General features: G+C 37.3%; 1 protein-coding gene across 1 annotated transcript in view; it reads right to left on the bottom strand.

The window, feature by feature from the left end:
- LOC122810731 (tyrosine-protein phosphatase non-receptor type substrate 1-like) overlaps positions 1–19786 on the bottom strand; it is a 343519-nt gene extending 323733 nt beyond the window's left edge. Inside the window, exon 1 of the mRNA XM_044082295.1 lies at positions 19669–19786. Coding sequence (XP_043938230.1) covers positions 19669–19732 — 64 coding nt within the window. The 5' untranslated portion in view covers positions 19733–19786. The remainder of the gene's footprint in view (positions 1–19668) is intronic.
- Positions 19787–22049: the final 2263 nt, after the last annotated feature.

Below are 22049 nucleotides of genomic sequence, written 5' to 3'. Positions count from 1 at the left end.
AATACACTATACCAATAAATATAAAATACATGATATTGTAGGAACTCACTCATAATCCACTGTTAAAAGTGAAGGTCTATTTTCCTACAAACAAGCAGTGAATGCTATTATCTTACAAATTCTAGCAATGGTCACAGCACAGAAATATTTGTTATGCCAATGATTATGGTTTGGAAGAAGTGTCTGTGTACTACAGTATAACAAGTTAAGGGTGCAGGTACATATAGAAAAGAAGATTGAAAATGCCACGCACAAAGAGATGCGCATGTCAGTAGGAAGAGAAAATACCATTATCCCAAATTCAATTATGACTTATTTTGTTCTCCGCTACATTGTAAGGAAAATATTTTTAAACAAATACAGCATGTTTTGCCAACAATTAAGATAAAACACATATCTTTAGATAGCAGACATTGATGAATACCAAAGTAGTTTAAAGGTTCTTTGAAGCAGAAACGAGAGTAGTCAGTTAATGGCTCCTGGATTACAGTGATAGTTCGGATACCTCAGGAAGAATGTTGGAGAGGTTCTCTCAGCACTTTGGCTAAAAATTGAAAGACTTAAAACATGCACTTCAGCTAGTTTATTTTGCTGATTTGTTTACAAATACTGTTGAAGAGACAAGAACTGCTTTAAGGACTCAAACCAGAATAATTCAAGGAAAAAGATGAAAATAAAAATAAGCTCCAGAGTTGTACAGGAAACATGTGAGTAACACTACTGCCATTCTATTTACATGGAAGTTAAAAAAAATAATTTCCTTATGTGTAGCATGACTCATATAAAGGGGGGTTGAAGTGGGAAGAAATCTACAAGATCACTCTACAAAAGCAGGTCTGCTGACATACAATAGCCATAAGCAGTTAATGGTTATGATGCAATAAAATAGTTTATTATAAAGATATACCCTGGGATTCATAGGGTTAGTTGAAGTGACACCCCAACTTCATGTGCAAAAATGGGAACAAGTGATTATGGATGGATAGAAGAATTCATTGACAATCATTCAGGCTTTGTGCAAAGTGTCCACAATTTAAGTGCATTAGCAAGATAAGTAGCACTCATTGAATATGCATGCTGCTCACCAAACATGCACACATCCATAAACACGTTTTGTGGCCAGCAGCAGTGTTGGCAGCCATGAAAATGTGCAGGGAGGCTTGAGCACACAATGTAAACAAAACGGCTTGCCTGTATGTCAAACTATTATGTGAGTATGCGCGGCTATCTTATATAAAGGAAGGGAAAGATGACTTAGAGATTTAAGATGCAGGGGAAGATAAATGGGGAGAATTTACACAGAATTCAGTGGTATTAGTTCAGACATAAGCAAGAGGGGATGGGAAATGGAGAAAATGTACTCAGTGCATTCAAATGTGCCACAGAGAAACATTTTAAACATAAAACTTCTATATTGATGTAATAATAATTAATCCTGTTGACAATTGTTGACCTATGCCTATAAATAAAAACAGGCATGCTAACAAAGAATGTAAGACAGTCACAAAGCAGCAGTGTAACAAAGTGGAGTAAATATAAATTAAATGTTAATACCATACTGAGTTGAGCTAAGAGCAAGGACAGTGGGTACGTTAGGGGGCTATTCACATTGACTGCAGTTATCGAATATGCCATGTATATACAGGGAATGTATGTGTGATGAATGACTGTACTGTGTGATTTTCAACTTTATCATGTATAAATAAGAATAAAAGAACCCTACAGCTAAGTCATTCACATCATAATGGGCCATGTTTTGTTTTCCATTTGTTGAAATTTGGCATTACCCTGAAGCATGTAGTAGACAAACATGCATTGTATATTCATGTAAATCCTAAACAGCAACATAATGACAATCAAAATACACAAGTGACAAATGACAACACAAATCTGATGGCATGTCCTAAACAGTAATATAATGACAATCAAAATACACAAGTGACCAATGACAACACAAATCTGATGCTATGTCATTTTTTCAAGGTAGCCAGCCATAAATGGAGCACATCTATTAAGTGATTATAATGGGCATCCTCAAAAGAAACTACTGTGGACACTGCCATAAAATATGTAAACACTACAAACCCACAAGAAAGTGTCATATAACAGGCTCAATCACTCTCTATGATGATCTGGCATCATGCCATACAGTATTTCTGTTAGGCAAGTCCTCATGTCCTATAAAGCTGTAGAGTGTGAAGGACAGAATTACAGCAATACATAAGTATTTGCATAAACGCATGCAATACAGAGCATTAATATTTGGAAAATCAATAATGCCTGTGAGCTACCAATGACATACTCAACATTTGCTTATTACCAGACTCTAACTCAGGCCGGGACAGATAGCTTAAAGCTGTGTATTAACCTTTGATACCACAGAAATAGACATGCTGTTTGTGTCATGAAGAACACCCTTGAAGGGCTCACAGCAGGTTCCTATTGTAATAGATATGTATCCTCTAGCTTGGGTAATGATGCCTTAAAATGCTGCCATCTGACTGTGCCATAAATGCTTTCTTTGCTTAAACTACTCCTGTCTGACACAATTATCTGACAGGCAGACAGATTTTACCACATTCAAACCCACAGGAATCATACAAAACATTCAAAAATACTTTCACATACATCTGGATTAAACTTTGAAGGTATTCCAAAACAAACCTAGCAACATGTGTATTATCTAACCACACCACATAGGAGCCCCTATTTCACAAAGCTCAAATATGACAACAGATTTTAACAAAGAGTTGGTATAATGGTTAAGATGCCTATAAACACAGGGTATAGGGTTTGATCCTCACATTGGAGAGTATGGCTAGGCTTAAAAAGGCCCCTAGGGTCATTAGCCTAGTAATCACCTGTGAACCTCTTACCCTCATAACAATCGTAAAATCCTATGATGAAAAAGCAAATAGTGATGCTACAGAAGTGGGAACACATACAGACATGGAGACAGTGATAGAGACACACAAAGGATGTTATAATTCTTCTGAGGTATTTTTAACATCCTTGGGGAATGTAAAGTCAAGTGTTTCCAATAGGGAGACAGCAGGGGTCTGAAAGTATAACCATGACTGAGAAATAAGCAGGATAATAGTGGGCTAGTAAAATATGTAGACAACACTTATACACATAATAATAATAATAATATAATTCAAACATTAAATACAACTTTCATATACTTCTGGGTTTGAAACCTTGATACTATACCAAAAGCATTTTAATTTATGCACACTCGAATGATGTCAACACACCATACAGGATATGTTACTTCACAGCCTTAATTTTACTGGTTTGAATTGACAATCACAAAACAATGAGGCAAGGGAAAATGCAGGCTTCTGGCTTCATCACAGTAATGACAATTTTAACATTACAGAATGTTTACATTACAGCCTGCAGCATAGTAAATGATCCAGTGCAGGACTGGGATATATGTTAAGGTGTTAAGTGTTGTGATTTACACATTTCTCATAAAGGCAGGAATATTTGAGCAACATGCATCCTAACAATCTTTGAAAAAATCATATGTGGGGTACATTCAACTCTTCACCTTGTTCAGGAAAAAATTAGCCTGATTATACTTAGCACTGCAAGGCTAAGCACAGTAACACCCAGGGCACCAAAGTCATGTTGCCAAAGGCAAAAACGCACATGATTTTGCCATAAACTCTTTACTTCTATTTCCCCTAAGTTACAGGTGCTACTCAATGCTTGACATTAAACAAATACAGAGGAGAAAGACAGATGACACAGAAGGGCAAATACATAGAATGGGGAAGAGCGGCAGGGACCAAGTAGGTTATGACAGAAACAGGACAATGTTGGCCCTAAATAACATGGAAGGAAAAGCTACACACAATAGTCTAATAAAAAGAGTCAATAACAGTTTGACACCTTTCTGGATTAGAACCCTTGAAAGTATGCAAAACTTACTCAGTGGATCTGAGATTTACCTTAGCATGCCACAAAGGACCTCTTACTTCATACGCATTACTGAAGTAGAAGGGATGGAGAAAGGAATGGACAGAGAAATACCAAGAGTTTTGTTTGTGGTACATTTAAGACCATCTTTATGATGTGTTTCTCTTAGGTGTTTCCTCATTATTAATCTGTCATGCTCTGTACAATAAAGTGCTTGCTATAGGGAGCAAGAAGGGGTAGGAAATTAGAAACAAGATTAAGACATAAACAAGATAAGGGTGGTTTACCAAGTGTCTCTATTGAGGATGGAACAATTGTGCAAAAGATATGCTGTAACTGGAGATAAATACAGATGTTTGGAGTTAAACATATGCTAGGGATATAAATATATTTAAATAATCATTTGACAGAAGACTGTAATTGAATCATTGATACTATATAATAACATCAGTCTACAGATAGGAGAATTATCTCAACACACCACATAGGAACTTCTAGCTCATTACTTCCAGCAGACTAAGAACTGATAGACTAGCTGTATTAAAGTAGTGCCATTACTCAGCCTTTGTTTTATATTCCTGGTGAGTAGCAGATCTAAGCACATTTGCATGACAGTAACTGGGTTAGTGTGGGCAATGACAAAAGCTCACCAGGTTTTGCTATAGGAAGAAAAATGCCATTCACCATCAGTAAGTACTGATAAGTAATGCCAATCTCAGCACCAGTGCTGAAGAAGAAAGTAAAGGCTTTTTGCTGGGTCATGTCTGACCATGTATGTTGTGTATGATTCTATTTTTTTTTACCAGAATAAACATGTGAAAAAGGAGTTGAAATAACAGCGGTGAAAAATGGGGGCAACCAGTGGGTAGAACTAAGGGGAAAGAATACCGGAATTTGCCGGATTGGAGAGCATGGATAGCACCATAGCTATCCACTTCTTTACAACATAAGTGTAGAATGGTACACACAATTTCATGACTTTGGAGAGTCACCACACCAGGGATGGGTGCAATCACAGATTAATGTTGTAAAACTAATTAGAACAAATCAAGTGTGTCATGATGACACATGGACAAAGTGGAGAGCTATGTAGGGGGGGGGGGTGTCATTTTTTTCTGGGACAAATTTCTATTTTTTCTTTTTTTTTTTTTTTGGAGTGAGAAGAATGTTGGGGAAGGTGATTAGGAATGAAAGGGACAGGTAGGTATGTAGGCTAGGTGGCAGTTGCAAATATGCAGGACATACAAGACAGACAAGGATGGTGACAGGCACAAATGGTTGGGGGATGCCATGACTGAGGAGAGGTAGAGGACATTGGAGGTGCATCCACTTCCAGCTGGAGAAGAATGAGAATCTAATCCTCACCCTCAGAACAGTCTCCTGTGTCAGTTGTCTGCATCAGTGCTAAATATGGCGTTGTTTTGACAATACAACCCAGGACCTTTATAACCCTGCTGATTCAGCCACTGAGATCCCTCTTCATTTTGCTCTCCATCAACCATGCCAGCACCTGATGGATGGAAAGTCACCACATCTACTACTACTGCTGTTCCTGGATGATGCCACTGCACCAGCAGCCAAGGCAGAGCTACCTGACAGAGATGAAGCAGGTATGGTAGGAGTTGAGGTAAGGTTGACAGGTGTTGACTCAGATCTTTGGGTGTATTCTGTGCTGCCTGTGGTGGTGCCACTGCAGCCACCTGTAGAGGTATGGAGGGACAAACCACAGTGGTTGGTCTAGCTCCATGTGCTGATGTTCATTTTTTTTTTTTTTTTGTAGCATATATATATATATATATATATATATATATATATATATATATATATATATATTCACACATATACATAGATACATAAATACATGCAACAAACAGAGAGATGGAGGCTAGAGAGACAAAAAACAAATAATTAAATCAATGGCATGTCACATTAGTTTTTTATTTTGATACATAAAGCAGTATGAGAAATAAATATGCACACCTTTGCTACATCTTAATATGATGTGAAGGCATTAATGCATTAATGTGTCATAAAATCCATCAATGACAGTGGTATGATATGACAAATAGAATCATATCCTTGACTACGCAATATCAGATATATGCTTTCAAAGTTAATAATTGCGTATGCAAAAATGTATTGTTAATGTCATGCAGCATTACAGTTAGTATCTTATAAACAGTACCCTTTAAAAGAACTGAATGTGTGTTTCTGGATATTGAACCCACACACAATTAAGCTGATGTACTCATTGTCTAATGCAATCACCAACAGCTATTGCAGCAGGCATTTATGCTTGATACAAAAGTTAATGTATGCCTGCTCCAGATGATATACAGTGATAAATAAAAAATACTTCTCTGCCTTGTATTCAGATCTGATGAATACTTATCCCGACCCTCTCTGAGATGAGTTAGTCTCCCCTGATGAACCTGATGTTTTTTTTTCTATCTGTGCTGCAATTGCAAAGTAGAGAAAAGAAAAAATACAAAGGAAAGCATAATGAATAACTGCATTGGCTGACTAATTAACTGCCATGTCATAGACAGGTGATGGGTCAGTTTGCTTACAAATCTGAAGGATGTTTTCCGTATTAAATTCATCCTGCCATTGACTCAGAAGGTCCTTCTTTTGCTTCGCCATGTCACTTTAGTGGTGTTGACATTGCTCCACAGTGGGTGGACTGCCAGTTGCCCTGTAGATAGCCGTGGTCAAACTATTCCAATCCTCAGACTTACACTGAGACTCAGTATATTCCTCCTGCAGCAACCTTTGGTTGTAGCATTTCATGAGGCATGCCACAAAGCACATGGACTTCTCAATGCCCCTTCTTTGCGCTCTAAATGAAACACCAGTCCTACTGTCACCAGCCATGTCCGCAGAAATCAAGCTAGAAACATATGTCTGAATTGGGGACCAATTCAGATCTCACACATAAAAGCTTGTAGGCAAAAATGCACAGCCTTGCAGCTGCATTTCTGCAAATGAAAGCACAACAATGGCTAGGCAGACACATTGACACGGAGTCCATCAACTAGTGCAGAAGGTGTGAAAGATGACAGTTAGATTTGGCCATGTGTGATTCTCAAACTACTGACACATGTTCCAGTGTTAAACAATGAAATGCTTTATGGAGTTTGTTAGAATAATGGTTGTTTAGAGAAAAATGCTATGATGTGAACTTTTGGGCTATTGGACCTTCCATATTAGTAAGATTGAGTAGTACTACCTGGTAACTGAACCCATGAGGAAAAAAAAGAATAAAATGTTAAACTTTGTTTATTAACTTTCTAGCATAGTAATTAGAGATATACTAAGAATTAATAGAGATATACTTCAGAGATGCCTGAATGATTGTGACTTTACATAGTCGTGGGAATGCATTTTTATGTGAAAGGCTGCATTTGATGTTTGTAAATACATTTCAGATGCATGCAGTTGTATACTCTGAGTAATACATGTTAGGTTAGGTTACATACATATGTCACAAGACACACTGTCATCAATATATACTTTTGGTATGTGATAACTCTTAATAATAAAATATTGTGCACACCATAGCTATGCATGTGCATTCAAAATTAAATAACATCATTGTCATGTTTAACATAATTTGCACATATTATGTTAGGCTTTTATAGCAAGCAGTAATGGTACAATTTTTGCAATAAAATATAGTTATTATACAGTTGCATTTGTTGTTACATTTTGTAATCAAATTTTTGGGACAAATGGCATTCTGACCCCATCTGTAAAATTATCAGTAAAGTAGATTCGAACCCTGTATCAGCTGTTTTCTTTTATTAAGCTCACTGCAGTTATACCTTGCATCACAGAGAAAGTTACTTGGCAGATGCATTTTCTTTACTAAGTACTATCCAGATGGAAAATGTTTTGTATGTATTTGTATGTGAATAGCTCTGTTTTAGTGGTGTTGAATAGATAATGCTATATTAAAGTGTATGACTATTGTGTGGTGTTGTGAGGGAGTAGAAATGGTGTGACATGGGTAGATTGTAGAAAGACGATGTTGATAGGATGTAATGTTAGAGAATAAGAAGAGAAGAATTAGGAGAGGAATGTGCAGTAGAAGCATATTCTGGAGCATGTTGGTGACAAGTAAAATACAGTTAGAATATGTTTTTGTCAGAGAAAAGAAAGAGACTTGAAGGTTATAGTGTTCCAGTTGTGGTAGAAAGCTAAGATCGTGTGGGAAGAGAAAAGTTGCAAAATGTACTGTACTATATAAAGCAATGAAGCAATATTTACATTACTGCCCCAAACTATAGGCAGTATTAATGCCTCCCTTTAAAAACTCGTAGCACACAGTTGTTAAGATGAAAGTGATAGTGACTGATCACAGAGATTTGGATTTCATTTATAGCAAAAACACTGTCAACCATCTGATGCACAAAACAAAGTACTTTCACATTGAACACAGATAGCATGAACAACAGTAAACATCTCTTCTTTTGAAATTCAGATATATTTAAAATGCATCTGGCAGTCCATTAAACTAAAACAAATCTGCAGGGATTCATAGTCAAATGGCATATAGTGAAGCACTAATAAAAGACAAATGCGTAATGAATTTGTTAACAGCTTGGGATAGCCCACTAGACACGAGTAGCTCTCTTCAAGGGCAGCTCAGGAGTACTGTTTGGTGAAATGACTTGGTCAGACTAACGCTAGAAAAAGGAAGGCTGAGGGAATAAAAAGCTGCACTAACTCAGTGCATTGCATTTCACATCATTGTGCATGCAAGATTAAGCTAAATAAAAAATACATTCATAGTTAATATTTTAACATAAGTTCATAGGTAGGTACTAGGCTATTGGCCCTAGGGCCTATGCAAGCCTAGCCAACAAGGTTCTCTGGCTTTCACCACCCATGGATGTTATTTACCTGTACCCCTGTCTAGCAGGGCCACCAATGTGATTCCCAGGGTGAATTTCATATTACCAATCCACTCATCAAGATTTTTCTTGAAGAATGCTAGTGACGAACTTTGCCTGACATAGATAGGTAGTTTATTCCAGAGTATGGGAAATCTCTGGGACAGGAATCTATCCCTCCAGCATGTTCTGTTAATTGTGATGACAAGATTTAGGTTTCTAGAGTGTGGAGCTCTGAGAGATTGGGATTTCTTTAGGTGTAGCATGTCCATCAGCTCAGGGTTTGACATAGCTTTGTATGTTAGGCAGAGATCACCTCGGATTAGGCGATATGCTACGGAGTAAAGCCGGAGTTTTTTGAGGTGGTCAGTGTAGGGTAACTGCTTGAGTACCATAATCCTCTTTGTAAGATATTTTTATGGCCATTCTAGCTGCTGCAGATACCTTGTAAAGTACATTCCAAATGGGACATTATACTCTATAATGGGGCTGATGAGAGCCGAGTAGAGGGGGACAATGACTTTTTTTTTCTTGGATGAGAACCCTTTCATGATGAGGAGCACTACATAGAAGGATTTCCTGACTACTGTGGTGATGTGATTATGAAAGGAGAGGCTACTGTCCACTAGAATCCTGAGATCTCTTATCATGCCTTTGGTGTTAAGTGGGCTGCTGCCTATGTGGTAGTCCATGGGTACTGGGCTTTTACCAAAGGGGATGACAATGCATTTTTTGGCATTGAGCTTGAGGCCTTGGCTCTGATACCAGGCATCAGTCTCGGTGAGGCACTTTTGCAAGATGTCCACATCTGTTGGGGACTCTAATATGGCACCCAATTTGCAGTCATCTATGAACTTTGTCAGCCAGAGGCCCTCTGTGTTGGCCTGTACTTCAGAGAAGCAGATCCCAAACAGGAGGGGACCCAAGAATGAAACCTGTGGTACTCCACTTATCACAGGTTTGGAGTCAGATTTGAAGTCCTCAATTTTTAAAGAGTGGGTTCTGTCTGTGATCCAGTTGGTGACCCATCTTGTGACGTACGGATTTATGCCCAGCTTGGTGATTTTATTTATGATGCTAGAATGGAGGATGGTGTTGAAAGCCTTGGCAAGGTCGAGATAGGCTGTGTGGACTGCCTTACCATCGTCCATGGCTTTGGTGACTGTTTCAAAGAAGCCGACCAGGTTCAGGAGACATGATCTGCCCTTCACAAATCCGACCTGGGTGGGGTCCAGAGTTTGGAGGTTACCAATATTATTGTTTATGAGTTCCATGATAATACACTCCATGGCCTTGCAGACCAGGCTCGTCAGGCTAATAGGGTGTTAGTTCCAGGGGTCCCTAGTGGCTCCCCCATTGTGGAGTGATACAACTGTTGCCGTTCACCATTCAGTGGGTACAAAACTCATCGAGAGGCTATAATTGAACATGGTGCTTATTTGGGGGGGGGGCTATTTCGTTATGCATCTCATGTAGAATGCATCCAGGGATATTGTCCAGTCCCATGGATGCTGTGTTCTTTGCTTTTGATAGCGCAGTTTTCACCTGTTCAGTTGTGATTGCAGTGACACTGCATTTTTCCTGTATGGATATGGGCCCTTTAAGAGGTGGGGGGTAAAACTGGCAGTGAACCTATCTGCCAGGATGTTGGCGATATCAGTTGGTTCCATGAATTCTGTGTCATTGTGCTGTAGCTCAGAGAAGATCTAGGTGTTGCCATTGAGATTCTTGACATAACTGTAAAATGCTTTGTAGTTGTCCTTAGAGTCAGTGACAATCTTATTTTCATAGTTCACTTTAGAGAATTTTATGAGAGATCTCAGCTTCTTGCTGAGGCTCACCAGGGAGCTCCTCCACTTATGGGATTTTATTCTCTTTTGCAACAGTTTCTTCCTTCTGTTAATAGCAGAGGACCACCAGATTGGTTTCCTTTTTTTAGTAGACTGTGTCTTGCTTCTATTAGGGATGGCAGGATCCACGCACCCATGTAGGTGCTTATAGAGTGCATTTGTATAGGATTTGGCAGTGGTAACTGTATTGTCCATCTGCATGGGTGTTGTGAAGTTGGCCACTTCTGCCTTAAGTAGCACAAAGTTGGCTTTGGAGAAGTTTTATACTGTGATTTCCTTTGTTAGGGGTGGGGGCAGGATGTGGATATCTAGGGTGATTAATTTATGGTCAGATCTGCCCAACGAGGAGTTGACTTCAGGTGTGGAGCACCTGTCACTCATGTTGGTAAGTACTAGGTCTAGGATATGATTGACCCTAGCAGGGGTGTGGACAAGTTGATCCAGGGCATTGGAGTTTATGAATTCTAGGAAGCATTGAGGAAAGGAGTTGGTACAAGAGTAGTTTCCCAGTTAATGGTGGGGCAGTTGAAATCTCCCAATATTAGGGTATTAGGTTGGACCCTGATATTCTCTATTATATCAAGAAAAGAGGAGTGGGAATCCTGGGGCATGGTGGGGGATCTGTAGCAAGCTACAATATGGATTGCAGTTTTGCACAGAGTTAGTTGCACTTGTTGCACTTGTATAATTTCTGATGAATTATGTCGAGCAACTAGCCTGGAGGTGTGGTTGTCTTCCTGAATATAAACACACCTCCACCCTTGGTGTTCCATTCCTGGTTTGATGGCCGAAAGGTATGGTATGAGTTATATCCTGGTAATGCAGGGGTGCTCTCTGGAGCCTTGAACCAGGTTTCAGTCACTGCACAAATATCGATATTCTCCATTTTAAGGAGTGCCTCGAGTGAGTGCATTTTGAGGTTTAGACATTAAATGCATAGACTTCACACTGTTCAGTTTATTCACAGCCAACTAGCATACTGTCAACAGTCCAAAAAAAAAAAATAAGAAACCAAGAATTGTACCCAAGGAATATGGCTCTGTGATGAAGCTACTTTTTATTATGATTGATTCATTCCTTTACATCCCAACTATCTGGGATGCAAGATTAACACATGCACACAGATGTGCCCATCAATTACAGCTCCTTGTACATTCTGAGGTTTGTTTGTGATAAAGTGAATGAACAGATACATAAATGATAAATGAGAAGTGTATTTCAAATTACCAATTCTACAACAGTTTGCCAGAAAACCACAAATTTTACAAGGAGCATTCAAAATCAATAATCAATTTATTTGCTCAAAAATTCTGGACAAAGCCAAAATAATTTTGAGGGACAAAGGCCCCAAATGTTTAAAAAAACACAAAAAGAAGTTGCTGTCAGTTGGTACTCAAGTAATTAAGGGTACAGGGCTTGAGACTTTACACCTACTGTGTGACTGCTTCTCCAGTGAAAAATTCTAATAATTGGGGCATTTCATATACATATATACTCTCTCTCTCTCTCTCACACACACACATACACACACACACACGCACACACACACACACACACACACACACACACACACACACACACACACACACACACACACACACACACACACCTTGCATTCTCCCCACCCTCCTCCTTGTTAAAAGATCTCCTGTAAGTTTCAAAATGGTGAATACTCCCTTGTGTTCATTCTCTTGGCCTGTGAAATGTTTTAAAAAGACTTGCATGATGTGAACTGCAACTACATCCATGTGTGTGTGTGTGTGTGTGTGTGTGCTCTTTGCACCTGTGATGTATATTCTCATCTGTGTTTTCAGATGGGAATATGGATAGACAAAGATATATAAGGTATGTATAATTAGCAGGGGGAGTGTGGTTTTCCCTGAAAAATATTTATATATTTATCCATTTATTTATTTATTTTTTGTTTATTCAATACATTTTACACTTTTGAGTTTGATTATATGACATTCAGTTTATTGATATTTCAATTAAATGACAGAAATCCATGTGTGTGCGTGTGTGCGTGTGTGTGCATGCGCACTTGTGTGCGTGTGTGTGTGTGTGTGTGTGTGTGTGTGTGTGTGTGTGTGTGTGTGTGTGTGTGTGTGTGTGTGTGTGTCCATGTGTGGGTGTGTTTAAATTAGTTCAAGGACAGAAAGTTTTGTTAAAATTAACTCCAAGCAAGGACAGAAATACAGACAAGGCCATGTCAAACCCAGAGTTGTTGGACATGCTACACTTAAAGAAATGCAAAAACAGCACACCTCGCACGTACAGCATGCTCGGCCAAACCACTACAAATCAAACAATAGAGGCCAGCATGATAAGTTCCACGTAATTTTATTAACAAACGTAAAATTAAGACATAATAATGTCCAAAATTGTTTAAATCTAATCTCTCAAACTAGTTTCGGCTATTGCCTTCTTCAGTGAGAGGAAAACAGCAAAAATTGCTATCAACATCCAATAGTATATTTCTATTGTAACCCAGCCAATGGATATAATAGGTATAATCCAGATAATGAATAATTCATGAGTTGACTGTTAGGCTAAATAAAAACTTCAATGTTGGCTGTATATTCTAATGCCAATCAAGAAATAACTTATATATATAAAAAAATTTATATATATGTATTTATTTGTTATATACACACATAAAGGCCTAACAATATTGTGTATGCACACTAAACAATAAGCAATTAACACTTGTATTTGCAAGCAATCACTGGCATAGAATATGTATAATAAACTATAAATAGTAGAGTAGCAGTGTAACATTATGTCACATTAAGAATTTATGTTGAGAGATAATCATGTGATAACATGTTGTTCATAAAAAATATGAACTACTATATATATAAAAAAAAAATATATATATATATATATATATATATATATATATATATATATATATATATATATATATATATATATATGTCTCCTATAAATGGTCATTAAGACCTGGTGGAAATAGGGCTCCAAGATGGATAATCCAATATTTTTCTTTGTGACTAAGTATACTTTGCCACCCTAACTGATTATGCCTATTGCCAGTGATTTTATCTATGATGGTAAACATAAATTTGGCCGTGGGGTGTTTAATGGTGTGTTGGTATAAAGCATTTGTCAGTTTCCTGGTACGAATGTCACTTCGATGTTCCCCTATTCTTATTCTCAATGATCTAGAGGTTTTACCTACATAAAATGCAGAACAGTGACAGGTAGCCAGGTATATCACCCAACCAGTGGAACAGTTACCAAAGATCCTAACATCATAAATCTTACTTGTGTTAGAGCTAGTGAATTGTTTAATCTTGCTGACTTGACTACATGAGGTGCAATGACCACAGGGAAAGGTTCCTAGAAGTTCATCCCCTGTTATGGTCAGTTGTTTGAACTTTGCTCCACCACTCTCTCTCTGTTTGTAGTGTGAAAATACAGAACCCAAAGTTTTTCCTTTCCTATATGAAAAAGGGCACTGATTACCCAGGATACTACGCAGATAGTCATTGGCTAACAGAATGTTCCAATTGTTATTGATAACACTCCTAACTATCTGATGATTCTTGCCAAAAGTGGTGATGAACCTGATAGTATCATCTTTTGGATTGTTAGTGCGGTCCTTATATTGTAGCAGGGTTTGCCTATCTTGTTTATTTGTATATGCACGGGCGGATGTGATGTCAAAAGTCGAGTATCCCCTATCTTGAAATCTGTTGTTCAAATCTATTTTGGCCTGGTCATAATCCAAAATAGAAGAATTAATACGTTTAATTCTAAGATACTGGGATTTGGGGATATTGCGGATGGTGTGGCGTGGATGCATGCTAGATGCATGTAATAAAGAGTTGAATTGTGGATATTTGCGATAAATCTTGGTATTGAGTGTATTATCTTCATTTCTATATATTGTAACATCCAAAAAATCTATTTGATTTTTGTGAGATGTGATGGAAAACTCAATACCCCACAGATTGCTGTTAAGGTATTCCACAAATTCAATGAGATAGGTAGAGTCTGCACGCCACACCATCCAACAATCATCTAAATATCTCCGCCAAATGTCTATTTCCACCTGATAAATATTATGTAGGGGGTTGTAAATAAGGCATTCCTCCAGATAGGCCATGAACAAATCAGCATATATGGGGGCAAAGGAAGCCCCCATTGCCGTGCCTTGCAGTTGCCAGTAACACTCCCCTTGGAAATAGAACACATTTTTGTTTAGCACATGCTCTGACATACAGATAAGCAAAGTATTAAATCCCGGTGGATACAGTTCTGCCCTGTTTAACCAATATTGTACAGCCTGTAACCCTGCCCAATATGGTATACTCATATATACGGACTTGACATCAAGTGTACACATAATCCATTCTGGTTCCAATTGTGTATCTGCAATTATTTTCAAAAATTCCGTAGTGTCTTGGATCCTAGCCCTCACATGTGTCAAGAGTGGTTTGAGATGTTGGGTTAAAAATGCTGATAATGGTTCTGTGAGTGAACCTATACCTGATACAATGGGCCTGCCTGGAGGGTGGGTGATAGATTTATGTATTTTAGGGAGGAGATAAAGGATTTGTTTGGAAGGATCCTTAACCTTTAGATGTTGTACTGTTTTCATAGTCATGAGACCTTCTTCCAAAGCTGATTCAAGAAATGTATCGATCTCTTGCTTGAAGCGATCTGTAGGGTCAATAGGTTAAACAGGGCAGAACTGCATCCACCGGGATTTAATACTTTGCTTATCTGTATGTCAGAGCATGTGCTAAACAAAAATGTGTTCTATTTCCAAGGGGAGTGTTAGTGGCAACTGCAAGGCACGGCAATGGGGGCTTCCTTTGCCCCCATATATGCTGATTTGTTCATGGCCTATCTGGAGGAATGCCTTATTTACAACCCCCTACATAATATTTATCAGGTGGAAATAGACATTTGGCGGAGATATTTAGATGATTGTTAGATGGTGTGGCGTGCGGACTCTACCTATCTCATTGAATTTGTGGAATACCTTAACAGCAATCTGTGGGGTATTGAGTTTTCCATCACATCTCAACAAAAATCAAATAGATTTTTTGGATGTTACAATATATAGAAATGAAGTTAATGCATTCAATGCCAAGATTTATCGTAAATATCCACAATTCAACTCTTTATTACATGCATCTAGCATGCATCCACGCCACACCATCCGCAATATCCCCGAATCCCAGTATCTTAGAATTAAACATATTAATTCTCCTATTTTGGATTATGACCAGGCCAAAATAGATTTGAACAACAGATTTCAGGATAGGGGATACTCGACTTTTGACATCACATCCGCCCGTGCATATACAGATACACAAGATCGGCAAACCCTGCTACAATATAAGGACCGCACTAACAATCCAAAAGATGATACTATCAGGTTCATCACCACTTTTGGCAAAAATCATCAGATAGTTAGGAGTGTTATCAATAACAATTGGAACATTCTGTTAGCCAATGACTATCTGCATAGTACCCTGGGTAATCAGTGCCCTTTTTCATATAGGAGAGGAAAAACTGTGGGTTCTGTATTTTCACACTACAAACAGAGAGAGAGTGGTGGAGCAAAGTTCAAACAACTGACCATAACAGGGGATGAACTTCTAGGAACCTTTCCCTGTGGTCATTGCACCTCATGTAGTCAAGTCAGCAAGATTAAACAATTCACTAGCTCTAGCACAAGTAAGATTTATGATGTTAGGATCTTTGGTAACTGTTCCACTAGTTGGGTGATATACCTGGCTACCTGTCACTGTTCTGCATTTTATGTAGGTAAAACCTCTAGATCATTGAGAATAAGAATAGGGGAACATCGAAGTGACATTTGTACCAGGAAACTGACAAATGCTTTATACCAACACACCATTAAACACCCCACGGCCAAATTTATGTTTACCATCATAGATAAAATCACTGGCAATAGGCATAATCAGTTGGGGTGGCAAAGTATACTTAGTCACAAAGAAAAATATTGGATTATCCATCTTGGAGCCCTATTTCCACCAGGTCTTAATGACCATTTATAGGAGAGAGACATATATATATATATATATATATATATATATATATATATATATATATATATATATATATTTTTTTTTTTTATATATATAGTAGTTCATATTTTTTATGAACAACATGTTATCACATGATTATCTCTCAATATAAATTCTTAATGTGACATAATGTTACACTGCTACTCTACTATTTATAGTTTATTATACATATTCTATGCCAGTGATTGCTTGCAAATACAAGTGTTAATTGCTTATTGTTTAGTGTGCATACACAATATTGTTAGGCCTTTATGTGTGTATATAACAAATAAATACATATATATAAAATGTTTTATATATATAAGTTATTTCTTGATTGGCATTAGAATATACAGCCAACATTGAAGTTTTTATTCAGCCTAACAGTCAACTCATGAATTATTCATTATCTGGATTATACCTATTATATCCATTGGCTGGGTTACAATAGAAATATACTATTGGATGTTGATAGCAATTTTTGCTGTTTTCCTCTCACTGAAGAAGGCAATAGCCGAAACTAGTTTGAGAGATTAGATTTTAACAATTTTGGACATTATTATGTCTTAATTTTACGTTCGTTAATAAAATTACGTGGAACGTATCATGCTGGCCACTATTGTTTGACACTTAAAGAAATCCCAATCCCTCAGAGTCACACGCTTCAGGGATCTAAACCTTGTCATCACAATAAACAAAACATGCTGGAAGGATAGGTTCCTGACCCAGAGATTCCCCAAACTCTGGAATAGACTGCCCATACATGTCAAACAGAGAGCTTCTTTGGTCCTCTTCAAAAGGAACCTTGATGACTGGATGGGAGAAAGTAAATTCACCCCGGGGATCATGTCAGTTGCTCTGCTAGACAGGGGTCCAGGGAAGTAAATAGTGTAGGAAGAAATAGCCAGGGAATTGTTATGGCTAGGCTTGTATAGGCATTAGGGCCGATAACCTAGTACCAACCTATGAACCTATGAACCTATGAACATTGCTTGATTCATCAATTAAAATAAATAAATAAAAAATAAACAATATGCAAAAACAGTGTTTTTCTGTGAGGGGCAAACCCTACTGGATACTCCTGAAACACTGACTCTGAGATCACACACACACATTTTTTTTTTGCAATTTTCTTTAAGTTTTGCAATTGCTATAATTATAGCTGCTTGATTCTTGGATCCTATTTAGGGAATGGCCAGCCTATTCAAATGGTTTAAATTTTGGAAATTAAGAATAGACATACTTGACCACTTCTTGATTTTTTTATTGTAGCTTTCTGCCATTATGTAACCATTCTTCTGAGTGATTTTTTTCCTTTAAATTTAATTTGGTTGTAGTCAGTTTTAAATACTATCATATATCAATTGGGATTTGTTTGTTTTGTTTTTAAAGTGCTTAGGAAAGTAAGCAATCTAATAAGCAAGTGCTTGTACTTCAAAGACAAATACCTGCCCAATATTTCATATTGACTGTTTTGTTATATGAAACACAGAAGGTCAGTGTTAAAACTTTCCTAATACACCATTTATTTTCTGATATTGTCTTCAATTAATGCCTTTTGTAGCAAAAACTCTGCTCTCACATTCATAGAAACTTTAGTTGCCTGTCAAATTTTCATTATTCCTTGGAAATATACTAAATTGTTATGCATTAGTTTACTGTTTTTATCTAAACTCCTTGCACTTTTATTTTATGTTCTTATTATTCCTACATTATTTTATTTGCACTTACAGCTGTGATAAAATGAGTTCATGGTCTTAATGCAGCCATAGCTATTCTGTCAGGTTTAAACCTCATTGAGTAATGCATCCCTGCATCTTCAGAGATCATATTTTTTAATGTTAAGGAATGATTAGTGTGTCCTGTTGGTCCATCCTTTATAAATAAATGCATCTGGTTTATTTGGCTTATAATTTAAATACTCAAGTTCAGCAGTTCTAATTGGTTGTCTCCCTTTTACCATCAAGAAGGTCCTACCAATATAGTTGAAAAAGTTCAGTTCATTATGAGATTTCTCATTCCAAATCATACATTTGTGACCTCTCTATTACTTGGGTGCCTTACCTTTAACTACGTCTAACTTTTTTCTACCACTCCATTTCAGGAAAGGTCAATTGCATAACTGCTGCGCACTGTGTCTTAAACCTAAATGTAATGTTATGTATGTATAACTTTGAAAATAATATGTTTTGCAAAGTGTTTTATAATAAGTTAGTACTATATGTATTAAATGCTGGTATTGCTTATGACTGTAATCTACTTGAAACTAGCATTTAGTAAATGTTCAATGTGTATTATTATCTTTGAGCTTTTCTCCCCAGGCCTCCGCTGAAAATGGACATATATCCAGTCAGACTATCCCAGTCAACAAATGTAAAATAAATAAATATGGGGACTGACACATTATTACTCTAGGATTAAGTAAAAAATAAGTATTACAAACTCATAAATTATAGCTAAAGTGTGTTTGTGAAACAGTTATCAAACTTTTTGTATGAGGCTTCAAAGAATAAAAATCATAAGCACCAGCAATATTGCGATAAGTAAAGTGTTTTGATTATTTTTATTCGCAATGACATAAACAATAACTATCTGGTGAAATATTTGCCAGCAACGATGATGTGTACTGTTGCTCCCTCCAAGCAATTTGTTACAGTTTCAACAATTTAAACTATGACTGTAAGGAAATTCTGTAACCTTATGAAAGAACCTGGAAAAATAGTCTACTAAGAAGCAATTGAGACAATGGGTAACAATAAATAAAATGTAAGTGAAATTACATTGAATAATTAGAGGTTTAATTCCATCACTCACTGCATGCTAGAGATGAACATTTGTCTTATGGATGTTTATCATGATAACAACATTCTAAAATTCATTTGTCAGATGCATTCTGTTAGCAATCAACAGACAACATAAAACAGTACTTACCTTTAGTAATGGATGAGGATATTAAAAGGAAGACAACGCTAAGTGTGGCATGCAGATACTGCATGTTAACTTGTGCCTTTTGTTAAAAGTTAGCTGAATGGAGAGTGAATGTATAATGTCATAGACTTTGTATAGCAGGACTGCTACTGAGAAATATGCTAGCACAAAGGAAATATAACAACTGACATAAATAAAATAAGGAACTTAAAGTATCTGAAAGTAGCAATAGTGGTCAACACTGACAAATTAAGATCACTGTGATGTGTGTGTAACAGCCTATAACACTGTGCTTGCGGTTTAATTTTAAAAAGTATGTGTATAGCTATGTTGCAATGAAAACTGTACTGCACTGTAGCAGTTTATTTTATTTTATTCCTTACTTTATTTTGACTTATTTTATTTCATTTTATTGACCAGTACTGCTTTTTCATTTTATTTATTATTTTTATTTATTGACATTTGTTAATCAGGTTAGTCCAGCTGGGCCAGAAGCCCATTTTTAGTGGACACCTGAGGACAAAAGCTCCAGTTATAGACAGTTTACAATACATAAAAATTCACAATCCAAGATAGAGGAAAACATATATAAGGTCAGGAGTTTTGTACACAACAATAATAAAAAGAAGAGTAGTAATGTAAAACAACGTTTAAATGTATTTCTTTTTTTTTTTTTGTAAAAGTATGCACAGCAATAGAGCTTACAAAGCAATATATACGTATATAGATGTGGTGGAATAGTATATCTTAAGGCTGTAGTATTTAGGAAAAGTACAAGTGTAAGGTGAGAAAGAAGAAGTATATGTGTAAGGTGAGAAAGAAGAAGTATAAGTGTAAGGTGAGAAGGTGTAGGAAGAGGTTGAGTAGGATGTCTGAGGAATAGTAGGGAGAACAGAAGAATGTAAATAGAGCAAGGTAGGGTCATGACAGGTGCATGTCTTGCTGTTAAGTAGGTGAAGTCTGAGTTCTTTTTTAAAGTGTATAGGGTAGGTAATCAAACGTATGTGCACTGGGAGTTTATAACAAGATTGGGCTATGGAACATTTATATAGTAGTTTACTGACAGTTTTTTTAGGTTGATAAATATCTAGGAGTTGCTGGTTGGAGGTGCAGAAGGTATGAGTGGAAGTATAGGTGGACACCGAGGAGGAGAGAGCAGGGCAGGAAGATGATTTGTCTAATACAGAGTATGTGATTTGAAACTGTGATAGAAGGAGCTGTTGTGGGAGCTCAAGCCATTGGTGAGAGTTGAGTGCAAGGCAATGGTGTGAGTTATAAGGAGAGTTGGTGACAAATCTCACTATTTTGTGGTATGATTGTTAGAGTCTGTCCAAGGTTGTGGACTGAATGTTAGTTAGGACAGGGGTGGCATAGAGAAGGGAGGGAAGGAGAGGACCCCGTGCTAGAGAGATTCTAACATTAGAAGTTAAAAATTTATTGTTGTGATAAAGCAAGCCCAGTTTTTGCTAAGTTTTTTTTATACTTTGGAAGATATGTAAGTTACATTTAAGTTCATCATCAATGATGGCAGCTAGGAGCTTTGTGTGGGGTTCAGGTTGTATTATGGGGTTGGAGAATGTGATGACAAAGGTGGATTTATAATGAGAAAGAGAACGAGGGAGGAAGAGCAAGAGTTTGGTTTTATTTGGGTTTAAGATGAGCAGATTATCAGAGAGCCACTTTTCAATGGATAGAAAGGCATCCTGGATAAGAGTATGGACTTCAGAGATATTGTTGGAAGTAGAGATGAGAACTGAGTCACCAGTGTATTGAATTAGGGAAGACTGTTTGCAGGAAGTAGGAAGTTCATTAGTGGAGATGTTAAACAGCAGGGGACCCAGGATGGATCTTTGAGGTACACCAGATGTGATTAGAAGGTAGGGTGATCAGAAGGAGAGCCATCTGACAGATTGTTGCCAATGAGAGAGGTAGCTAGAGAATCAGGCTAGGGAGATAGCAGATAGATTGAGGTTAGCAAGTTCAGATAGAAGTATATGGTGAGAGACAGTGTTGAAAGCTTTGGAGAGGTCAAGGAAAAGACAGGATATGAGTTGGCTGTTATCACGGGCCTCAGCAACAGTATGTGTAAATCGGGTCTACTTGATATGGTCGACATTTCAAAATGTCAACTTTCATATGGCCGAGACCATATCATCAACATTTGAAATGTCGACCATACAAGTACAAAGTAAAAAACAAAAAAAAAAAACTTACCTTCCATCCCCCACACCCCCTGGAACGAAAATATACCAACTCCGAGATCGCACTACAGTATGGAAGGGGAAATCTTTCCATTCCGCACTGTACAGAGATGCTGATTCCCCATGGTCGACATTTCAAATGTCAATCATATAGTCTCGGCCATATGAAAGTCAACATTTTGA

The sequence above is a fragment of the Protopterus annectens genome, chromosome 9.part0 (genome assembly GCF_019279795.1).
Source record: "Protopterus annectens isolate FY-2018-M chromosome 9.part0, PAN1.0, whole genome shotgun sequence".
NCBI lineage: Eukaryota > Metazoa > Chordata > Ceratodontiformes > Protopteridae > Protopterus > Protopterus annectens.
This window is presented reverse-complemented; position numbering and strand designations above follow the sequence as displayed.